The sequence below is a fragment of the Pelobates fuscus genome, chromosome 3 (assembly GCF_036172605.1).
Source record: "Pelobates fuscus isolate aPelFus1 chromosome 3, aPelFus1.pri, whole genome shotgun sequence".
NCBI classification, from domain to species: domain Eukaryota; kingdom Metazoa; phylum Chordata; class Amphibia; order Anura; family Pelobatidae; genus Pelobates; species Pelobates fuscus.
The window spans coordinates 61476285-61488606 of NC_086319.1; the positions used below are offsets into that span (position 1 = coordinate 61476285).

General features: G+C 39.6%; 1 protein-coding gene across 3 annotated transcripts in view; it reads right to left on the minus strand.

Moving 5' to 3' along the window:
* Nucleotides 1-12322, minus strand: part of TMTC3 (transmembrane O-mannosyltransferase targeting cadherins 3) — a 94489-nt gene that overhangs the window by 69522 nt on the left and 12645 nt on the right. For 2 of the 3 annotated variants that reach the window (XM_063447124.1, XM_063447125.1), the window contains exons 2-4: nt 9088-9184; nt 7294-7512; nt 855-1073 (exon numbers count right to left, since the gene is read on the minus strand). In XM_063447124.1, coding sequence (XP_063303194.1) covers nt 855-1073; nt 7294-7479 — 405 coding nt within the window. In that variant the 5' untranslated portion in view covers nt 7480-7512; nt 9088-9184. The remainder of the gene's footprint in view (nt 1-854; nt 1074-7293; nt 7513-9087; nt 9185-12322) is intronic. The other variant, XM_063447126.1, reaches the window with a different exon arrangement.

Genomic DNA, 12322 nt, shown 5'->3' on the forward strand with positions numbered 1-12322 from the left:
CTACTTTAGTTCTACAGCATTCAGTCAGGATTTATCAGTTCCTGCAGAAACCGCAAAAACGCAGAAGTGTAGTTTTATGCAATTTCTAGGTTTTCTTCAACCTCATTAATGAACCTTCAGTCCTGAAAAAGTTTGTTTTTCTATTGGCTCTGCTACCGCCAGCTCAGGTGTACGATTACTCCGGTGTGTTGAGCTAGTGCAACTGTTATGCATTGGATATGTGTAATAGTATTTCACACAATTATACTCAAGCATGCCGCTTCCAACTTCAATGCAATATTATTGTACTTTTTTTTTTTTCCATACAATTTAAAGGAAAAATGTAATACAATTTTGGTGTATCTCTGGGGAATACACATTGCGTTTTAGCAGAGATGCAGTTATTGGTGTGAATTTCTCATCTTTTGGCTGTATATTTTCCTTCACTGTATCATTCTGATTTTATAATTGCGTGCATAAACAAAACACTCCATATATATGCTCTATAAACGTATTAAGCCCTTTAATAAAAAAGTATTCCCTCAACTTGATGGACGCAAGTCTCTTTTCAGCGATGTAACTATGTAACTATGACTCAACAATACAGAAGAAAAAAAACAAAAAACAAAAAGGAAAAACAAACCAAAAAGGGAAAACAAAATACATTTAGAAATCACCAAAGTTAATGTATAATCATTTTATGATCTTTATGATACATTCACTTTGGTGATTTTCAAATGTAATTTGTTTTCTGATTTTATAATTAACCCTGCATATGTGATGTATAATATGTGAGTGACCTTCCATTGTGTGTGCAACAGAGACCACTTTTACAATACTGCCACAATTATGGTCTCAAATTTCCAAATACTTACTGCTTCAGTATGAATTGGATGTACAGCAAACAGCAATGCAGCAATAAGACTGCTCCTTCCATCCAGGAAAAGTTTGCAGACTTTGAGGAAAATTACACAAACCACAGCATGAAGGAGCGTGTTCAGGAAGTGATAGGAGACAGCATTCAACTCACTGAACAGGTAATTCAAACGAAATGTAAGGACAGTCAGGGGACGGTAGGATTTATGGCTCCTCTCCTACAAAGAACAGAAAGGGTTAACATTAATATGTATAGAAATAGTGAGGATTATTTATCACAGCTTTTAACCCACTTCACTGAAAACTGTTTTATATCCGTCATGAGGAGGTTAATCCCAACAACAATTTTCTCAATCCTACAGTCCCCTAATGCTAAAGCAAGCATGTCAAACTCAAAGGCTAAGACGGGCCCCAAATAAGCAAGGTTTGTGTTTATGTTGGCCGCAAAGAAACAAACTTCAGTTTCCATAGAAATGTGGGTTTATGTAGAAAAGTACAGAATAAAAAAAAAAGTTGCCTGACACTGGACATCCTCACGCTTGTAGGGCTTTAAAATAAACAAAAGAGCGAATTTATTTTAAGAAATGCATTTGCATATAAACAACTTTCCAGTCCAACTACCTTGACACATTAAGAAATGTTTGGCAATGGGACTGAAATGGTGAATGTATGCTGTTGCACAGCTGTAAAAAACAAATGACGTTATCTTGTTTATTTTGAAGTCCTATGAGTGTGTTCTTCACTTTGGCTGAGATCAAACTTGATAATATCAGCCAATCCAATTCTTTCCCATAGGAAAGCATTGGGAGGCTATTGTGCCTCAAATGATTACATTGACCCCCCTCCTTCCGCCAAAATTAATACACTGCCCCCTGCCTCCAATTAATACACTGGCCCTCTCTCACACCCTAAAATTATTACATTAACCCCTCATTCCGCCAAATTAATACACTGCCCTCCCTCCCCAAATGCACTGCCCTCCAACCCCCAAATGCACTAACCCCTCCCTCCCCCAAATTAATACACTGGCCCCTCCCTCCGCCAAATACATACACTGACCCCTCCTTCTGCCAAATTAATACACTGTCCTCCCACCCCCAAATTAATACACTGCCCCCCTCCCTCCCCCAAATTAATACACCGACCCCTTCCTTCCCCCAAATACACCGACCCCCTACCTCCCTCAAATTATTACACTGACCCCTCTCTAACTCAAATTAATACACTGACCCCATCACTCCCTCAAATTAATACACTGACCTCCTCACTCCCTCAAATTAATACACTGCCCGCCCTCCCCCAAGCGCCTGCTCTCCTACCTTACAATTTGCTGTCCATCCTCCAGTTCCAGCTCAAGCCCTGCTGAAGCAGGCCAGACGCTCCTCTGGCACTGCCAGCAAGAGGGAAGGGGAAATGGCAGCTCTGGTCTGCTCAGCACACAGCCACTCTGCCCTCTTGTGGCTGGGAGTGCAAGAATCAGGAAATATTTTTCCGGTCTTGCTGGTCGAACCACAGCTGAAAGCGGCCCTGGGCAGGAGGACCGCAAATATATTCACTGTGGGCCGCATGCTTGACATGCTTGTGCAAAAGCATTGAAAGCGGTCAGATAGTGCTGATAATTACACATTAAATGGTAAAAAAAAAAAAAAAATTATACTGATACCCAACTTAATTTTTATATATATATATCAATTGCTTGTACTAAGCAGAGTGAGATGGATGGGCCTGTAGAGCCAACAGTCAATAATCTGCATGGAGGGGCAGGATCAACTGGCACTTCCTGCACCATTCTACAGGGCTGCTGTGGGAAAGAGAACCCACAACCCTGTATGAATCTTCAGAGAAAACCAAACATTCATTTAAAAAAAAAAAAAAAAAACAAAAAAAAAAAAAACAGTAATTGAGCACTTATGACCTACTGAACATGTGTAACAACTGCCGCAAACGGTCATTAAAAAGCATGAATGTACAGCTTTTCATTGAGAAGTATTGGACTCTGCTTAGACAGGCAGATTAAAGGGTAGAGTGAAAAAAACAATCCAGTTGGACAGAGGTAGTAGGAAGTTCTCTCTGGGTACATCTCTAATCTCTTTATTAAAGATCTTACATAGGGCATAGTTAAATGGAAAAAGACTTGTGAATAATTATAGACAAATTAGGCAACAATGTACAACACTGGAAAGGCTAGTAAGGCTGTAAGGTGCAATATTCCATAAAAAAAAAAAAAGTAACAAAGAAGTGACATACTGCAGTAATGGTGATAAAAAATATATATATACACACACTTATGTCTAGTGAACATCTGTAAGTAGTATAAAGATTTGAAAGAAAAAAAAAATTGAACAAAACACACTTTGCTGCAAGCATGCACATTTATGCATCCAAATGAGTAAAGCCATATAAGGGCGGCAAATTCTCCAGCAGAGGGGCGGAGCTTGCCAGCGCAGCCGAGCGGACGCCATCTACTTGGGCTCCGATAAGATAACTGATTCCCCGCGGAAAAAAGGACGTACCAACCCCGGCGACACCACCATCAGCTTGGGGGATTGACCTGCTGCAGACCGATGCCCTTTTTCCAGACGCCGAAATCGGGCAAATCTAAGCGTCGGTCCGGGGCCTACAAAAGCACCGGCCTACATTAGCTGGGACACGCTTCTTGGAGGTGCAGTACTTACCAGAGCTGACGAGATACCTCCACAACCCCCACAGCAAACCCGGTGGACATGAGGCGCAAACAGCAAAAGCCCTCGCACGGAGATGTCCAGGACTCAAGGGACATAAGCACAATGCTGCAAAAGTCGGCACCATCCAAAATGGCAGCCGGGGAGAGTGGGAGCACGAGGAGCACCTCAGACAGGATGGAACACAAGGGGACACAGGCCACAGTGGTGAGGGATGACACGGACACCACACATCTTAACTCCATAACCAGCAACCTAGTCACTAAACAGGACTTACAAACTCTCTTACTGAACATACAGAAACTACTGGCAGCGGACACAGCGGCAATTAAAAAGGACGTCCAGCAGGTCACAGACCGCGTCAGTGCCACAGAGAATGACATACAAGATGTCCGCAGAGATATCAACAATGCAAAACACCCTAAGCAAACTTCAGTCCGCTAACCAGGTACTTACCTCACAAATTTCAGCGCTAGAAGACCGTCACAGGCGTAATAACGTCAAGATTCGCGGGGTCCCTGACACAGTGACAGCAGAGGAACTGCCCCACTACCTGCGACGCCTAGTGGCCTCTGTGCTACCGGCCCCAGCGGCAAGAAAATTTACTATTGACGGGGCGTACCGCTTACCTGGACCCACCAAGGCACAACCAGCTGCCCCCAGGGATATTATCCTCCACTGCATATCATATCAGGACAAAGGACGCTTACTGACAGCCCTGAGTGACAAAAACCCATATACATTTGAAGGCTCCCAGCTCACGGTCTACCAGGACCTCACAAGGGCCACCCTACAATGGCGCAGATCTCTACAACCTATCACATCTCAACTACGCACGGCAGGGATCGCATACAGATGGGGGACCCCACGATCCCTACTGGTATCACACGAAGGAACCACACACAAGCTGGGATCTGTCTCCGAAGGACCAACGCTACTGACTGCACTGGGTCTACACATGCCCACCGCTATCCCATCTGGGCCGCCGAACCCTGTAGGCTGGGATCCAGCTAACATTGCGATATTTGAACCAAGAACTGGTGCAGCCGCGCCCCCACCAACCTGACTGTATAACATGCTACAGAAAATCGCACCAAGGCTGTTACCCATGGTGTGCCTGTGTTTCCTTTATGTTTGCTTGTTTTCTTTTTCTTTCATGTTATCTACAAATGTTCTACAGCTCTCTCACACTCTTGACCACCCGGCCAACCATGACATACATGCTGTAACGCAGCACGAGCGATATAGCCTGACACGGCCTTAAAAGGGAGTCTACTATACCGCACCTAGACGCGGTCACAGACCGACGATCCCCGCTGGCAAACAAAATCTTGTACTATTATATTAACTGTATTGCTGATGTTTTGAAGCGTTAATATGTCTGCAACGCACCAACAAAATAAAGAATAAAAAAAAAAAAATCTCCAGCAGTGCAACTAGTACTGTGAGAGTTAAAGGACCACTATAGTGCCAGGAAACCAAACTCGTTTTCCTGGCACTATAGTATTAACAGGTCCCCCCACCCTCAGGGCACCCCTCCCGCCGGGCTGAAGGGAGAGGAAGGGGTTAAAATCTTACCTTTCTCCAGCGCCGGGCTCCCTCGGCGCACCTCCTTCAGTCGTCATCAGCTGAATGCGCATGCGCGGCAAGAGCCGCAAACGCATTCAGTCAGTCCATGGGAAAGCATTCTCAATGCTTTCCTATGGACGCTGGCGTCTTCTCACTGTGAAAAATCACAGTGAGAAGCACCTCTAGCGGCTGTCAATGAGACAGCCACTAGCGGCTCGATTAACCCATATGTAAACATAGCAGTTTCTCTGAAACTGCTATGTTTTTCTCTGAAACTGCTATGTTTACAGCAGGCAGGGTTAACCCTAGAGGGACCTGGCACCCAGACCACTTCATTAAGCTGAAGTGGTCTGGGTTCCTATAGTGGTCCTTTAACTAACTTTACATGATTTCCCAGGGAACATATACAAGCTAAAATAAGAGAAAACAGAACCTAATCTTTAAGTTCGCAATTGGGATGTGCTGAAATAGAGGAAGTGACAGTCAATAGTTAATGTACTGAAGTAGGTTAAGGAACTAAACAAAAAATACAGAGATGGGCTACAAGGTTAATAAGGGGAATGGAGAAAGATAAATCATAAAAAGAACTCAAGCAAGGCTAATTAAAGTTCACCTATTGAGGCTTGAATAATTGAGATTTTGCTTCAAGCTAAGTAAATGTTTTTTTAGAATAAGAACAATAAATATGTGGAATTTTCTGCCTGAATAAGTAGTTTTTATCAGATTGTGTAGAATGTTTTTCCTTTTTAAAAGGACTGGATGTTTCAGAAACAAAAACGGAACACTTAACTCGTTTTCCTGGTTCTATAGGGTCTTTGAGTCCTCCACACTCCTCCCGCCAGGCTGAAGAGGGAGGAAGGGGTTACATTCTTACCTTTCTCCAGTGCCTCTTAAAATGTCATCCTCCGAATGCGCATGCGCGGCAAGAGCCATGCGCGCATTCAATCAGTCCATAGGAAAGCATTTCTTAATGCTTTCCTATGGACGTTGGCGTCTTCTCACTGTGAAAATCAATGAGACAGCCACTAGAGGCTGGATTAACCCTAATGTACACATAGCAGTTTCTCTGAAACTGCTATGTTTACAGCTGCAGGGTTAACCCTAGATGGACCTGGCACCCAGACCACTTCATTGAGCTGAAGTGGTCTGGGTGCCTATAGTGGTCCTTTAAGCATATAGCTATTATGCACGACAAATGCTTAATCCAGGGGGAAAATTCTGAGAAATTTTGGAGTAAAAGATTTTAAAATTTTTGTTATGTAAACGACAGAAACAGATGAGTTTATTCTGGTCACTATAATGTTCCTTTAATAGTAAGTGTTAATAGAATGCGCAGATTAGATCATAGAGAATGTGTTAAAACCTGTAACATCTGTGATTTAGGAAGATCAGAGGTTGTGAGAAAGAGGCCTAGCTGAAACTGGTTGTTAAGAAAATTGAATCTAATCTGCTGGGCTGTTCCCCTTTGGACTGCTGCACACTTTTCCAAATGTCTGTTACTGTAAACACATTAGGCTTTTGAAAAGTCATATGTGGCCAACAAAGATTTTAAGTAGAAAGGTCAAAAAAAAAAATAAAAAAAAAAGCACAATACATCCAACGCAACAAAAACAAATTACTCGTTCAAATACATTACAAATGATAAATACAGAATGGGCTTCTTTTACAGAAAGAATGCTCACATAGCGATCAGTTTGATAGAAACTTTAAACCTTGGACTTATTGCACATAATGCTTTCAATGTTTCAAGTAGGGTGATTTTATTTATATGTAAATTAAATATTATATCCGCCTCTGGTTGGCAGCAATTTCCAAATCATTTTTGCAATTGCTCACATAGAGTTCTCCGAGAAAACTTAACGCCAGCTAAACATGTCTGGCCACAAATAACTTTACCCATCTTAAAACACATCATCATATACACATTATGCAAAACTAAAGATGCCGCTCTGGCGGCTAGAAATTGATCACTGGCCATTTTATACTGCCAGTAGATGGAAGAGTCACGCCTCTCAGCCCCGGGATTTAATTGTACTGAGCAGGTTACTCTTAAACACCGGGGGTAAATGAGCAGCCTGCAGCGTTATCACTCACAGTCTACATGCTACGACACAGTTACAGTACTAGATTCCTTTTTCCATACGTAATTTGTGATTACAGTAATCAAGGTCATTAAAGGTTTATTTACCTCAGACATTGGTGTCCCCCAGAAGTCATTCTGAAAAAGTTTTTTTATTGGCGTCGATGGGTGTAAATCTTTATTGTCCAGAATTGCCGACACATCATCAAAAACAAAGCCGCAATACAAACTGTTCCAATAGCAAATGAAAACAACGCAAAACAAAATTCCAACTTCCTTCAGGCTAACAGCCATCTTCCTTCCAAAATATGTTCTACGTTAGCTCCACTGAAAGAAATAAAGATAGTTGCAATATCCTTAAAAGAAACAATAAGTGCACAAAATCCATTGACTTTAAAAATACAGACATTGTAAAAATCCATTCATATTTTTAAATATAAACACAGTCTTTGCAATAATACATTTGCAGTATGCAGCCTTTTTCATGTTGGGAGATTTAAAGAAAAATGGTTATTAATGAGGTTTGCTGTGAGTTCATCCACTGTCATTATGAGTGAATGGAGGATTTAACTTTGCATTACTTGTGAGAGTTCCTGTGACGTACATTAAACCCTGCATCGGTACTTGGTGGTAGAGGTTAGCCAATCACACTGTAGGGGATATGTAGGCATATTTCTCCATTCAGAAGCATATGAATATAAATATGTTTATACTTATATAGAACTATATATATATATTTTTTTAATTTATTTTCTTCAAGGTTTGGTGGGAATTTTTTTTAGTAGGATGCAGATAATCATATGGTCTTTATAATAACTTAATAGCATGAAACATTTAATAGTGGCATTTTAACCCCTTAAGGACCAAACTTCTGGAATAAAAGGGAATCATGACGTGTCAGACATGTCATGTGTCCTTAAGGGGTTAAACATGCCAACAAAATATGAGATAAAAACATCATTACACACAGACGATTAACAATTACAATTTATAGCGGTAGTAGTTTTGCATATACCCTTTTTACTGACAATGTTAACACATGCCTCTAGTTGCAGTCAGACTGTTTCTTGTAAAGACATTTGAAACAGAGCATTCAGGCTGCCTGATTGGCAGATCAGAGGAGCTGCCGTATAGTTCAAAGGAACACAATAGTGTCAGGAACACAAGCTTGTATTCCTAACACTATAGTGGTAAAATTATTTTTTTTTAGCTCCTCAGCCCCCTAATCTCTGCAAACTTGATGATCCCGTAGGAAAGCATTGGGAGGCTATTGTGCATGCTCCACCAATCAGAATCTCCTCAGAGATGCACTGAATCAATGCTTCTCTATGAGGAACGTTCAGAGTCTCCGTGCAGAGCGTGGAGATGCTGGACGCCAGTGCTGCACATGGCACATGGCAAGCACCTCTAGTGGCCGCCTGAGTGACTGTCTCTAGAGGTGTTACTAGGCAGTGATGTAAACATGCTTTTTATCTGAAAAGGTGGTGTTTACATTGCAAAGCCTGCAGGGATGGAGTATAGATACCAGAACAGCTAATATAAGCTGTAGTTGTTCAGGTGACTATGGTGTCCCTTTAAGTGATTCATAAAAATGCTGCGGTTCTATGCCACCTAGTTGAGATTAGGTGCAGGGTACTCTGCAGTGTTAGCTTTGCAAAGTTGTGACATTGGTTAAAATGAACCATTAAACCAGGTTTAATTAAAATGGCTTAAGCTAGATGAAAAGAAGTTTAAAACAAGTCCATATAGAACCTACCATTAGTTACAGACATGTTTGTGCAATATGTGTTCTGTTTATTCTCATTTAGTGAGATCATGGTTTAATCAGTTCACAACAATTACATGCATGGTACAGTCATCACATGTAAATAAACATTTATACCATTTTATTATTTTTATTACCATTTAAGCCAACTGTTTCATTCACACTGTAATGGATTCTTTCAGAGGTTCACTGTCTAACATAGCTTCTCTCGTCCTTCAAAACACGAGAAGGGAACTGAGGGAGAAAGAAGGGATTTGATGACATAATGTACATACATGTACATTAACATTACACATTAAGAACAGATGAAGAAAACAAAAAATTAAGTTCCCTCCTCCCTCTCAGAGCCCACACCAGCTAAACACTCAATGAGAAGCCTTGTGTTCGACCTTGCCAAGGCTGCCATGATGTCAGGAGGGTGCATGCTTGGCCGGTTCCAGTGATTTCAGGTGAGTTAAAAAAGAAATATGTGAGAAGGTATAAAGTAACACTTTAAGCCATTTCTAAAGAATGTGACAAATGGTGACATTAAGATTGGGAAAAACCATGCAAATATTATAGTTGGAAGATAAAGAACAAAAACACTTTTTTTTGTTGAGAAATATTACTTGATCCTTTTTAAATCACACTTTTTTGGAATCTTGGAACCAATCAGTTATGATGATTCTCATCTCTGAGCAGATGTTCTTGTTTATATCAAGACTAAGGCTGCTTTGTTCAGAAATTCATCAGGCTGGTCCATTTATTTACTGGAATATGGCAACTGGGGAAAAATACAACTCCAAGAGCACATTTTAAGGCCAAGCCTAATTACTGACACGGAAATGAGCCGCCTCAAAAGAACACAGCTTGATTATGGTTATATAAAATTATGGAGAATAAGTAGATGGTTTACAAATCATATTGTCATCTGTAGAAAGAAAAAATTCAGACAAAATAAAATAGTAATACAATTCCTATATTTTGGTTGTGTAGGGCATAAAAAAAAACATGTATTGCATACAATATGAATTGGAATTGCATTCTCAGTTAAAAGTAGAGAAGTTTGAAAAAGAAAAAGAAAATATATTAAAATGCAGGAACACGACAGGAAAACAATTTAAAAGAACACTCCAATAGCAAACTTTGCATTTAACAATTTATATGCATGAATTTCTTGCTGCTTTTTTATTGTGTGTGTATATATATATATATATATATATATATATATATATATACACATATATACACACACAATATACATATATACACACATACACATAATACATATATACACACATACACATAATACATATATACATATATACATACACATAATACATATATACATACACATAATACATATATACATACACATAATACATATATACATACACATAATACATATATACATACACATAATACATATATACATACACATAATACATATATACATACACATAATACATATATACATACACATAATACATATATACATACACACAATACATATATACATACACACACACATATATACATACACACACACATATACATAATATACATATATACACACACATATACATAATATACATATATACACAAACATATACATAATATACATATATATATATACACACACACACACACACCTATATAGCATGCAAAACCTGCAGATCTGCTGTCTGCAGTATTTGTCCCAGTGCAGCCGGTGAAATGACCAATAAGAGGCCTCTATTTTTGAATCTCGAGCACACCAGAGAGTCCACGGACAGGGCTAAACTGGGCTCTGTGGGTGCAGGTGACAAATAGGTACACTTTTACTTTAGGGAGAATGCAGGCATCTCCAGTCCCTCATTGGGCATTAAAGGTTAGAGTTGGAGCTTCCAGAAATAGAAAGCTGTGCCCAATTTTAAATGGAGGAAAACAAGTTGGCTGAGAGTGATGCACATGCAAAATCACTGGGGTCAGCGCTCTCTCGCATCACTTGCTGTAGGAAATTACAGGCAGCCAATTCTGTGATGTTTCATTAAGGGGAAACCCATATATGGTGAGATTCACTTTTCCACAAACCATTTACAACTTACAATAATGTACACTTTATACCTAGAAGTCGTTGATTTGCCAAAGTGTGGAACATAGTTAATCACACTAATTTCCTATCACTATCCCGTGATTACAATGTCTCTAACACTATTTTATACAAAGCAAACACTCTAGGAACTCTGAAATCAACGTATGGGGACAGTATAAAAATAAACTACACTAAAACCCATAACAGCTTGAGAAAATTGGTAATCAAGGGAAACACAATAAGAATAAAGCATTCATAAAATTATACACACACACACACACAGTATAAACACAATGTACAAATGTGTGTGAACAGACAGGAGAACAAATATTGATAAAAATGCAGACCCCCCCCACCAAAAAAAAAAAAAAATCAAGCAACAGATGAAGCTGTACAAACCCCAAAACAGAAATGCCAACTGAACAGTAACCCCAGTCCGTTGCACCGAGGTTCCCAAGATAAGGGTGAAAAAGTAACACACCTTGCAGTACTTGGTGTTATCTATGTGTTGCCAAGAAACAGCAATAATAAAGAAAGTAGGTAAATATAAATGGCATGAGTTAACACACAAGTGCTGGCTTGTTTGTGTGCCCATAATAACGTTGTATACAAGTGGCAAACATAAAACATATACCTAGCTAGTAATCACAAGTTAGTCAAGTGTTCTACTGCTCACTGAAAAGAATAGTAGGCAACAGATCAGGAAATTAATAGGATATATATCTCTATATATCAAAATCCAAATAGGTTATGGTGGGGAAAGTTTTTGATTGAAAACCCCTTCCACCTCAAGTCTGTGGATAGTTAATACAATGTTAAGCCAAAATCTGCACACCAGTCAAGCCATAAAACTTGCTTTTCCCACAGAAATCACAAATCTGCAGTGGTGCTGTTACTACCGCAAAGGATTCTGGGTGGGCACATGCAAATTAGTTTAACAAAGAATCACATTTTTGCATCATTCCATTTTAAACATGGATTCCTTTGAGTCTGTGTTTGCTGTATACAACCGCTTTGAAACCAAACTTAGGAAAAGATTCAAAGCCAGTAATTTCTGTGGGAAAAGCAAGATCTTTAAAAAAGACACATGTAATTTGCACCAGTAAATAAACCTTTGAATCAAGACCTGTGAGTGCACCTTTCATCTATTTTTTGTTTTATATTTACGCTGAGGTTTGCACCCAGGCAAGAAAAAAACATAAATTTTACTTACCGTAAATTTATTTTTCCTGAAGATTAGAGGCAGTGCTCATACCACAGGGATTTCTAATCTGGAGGGAAAAAACAGGCAGGCAAATCTCCAAAACTTTTAAACCCTC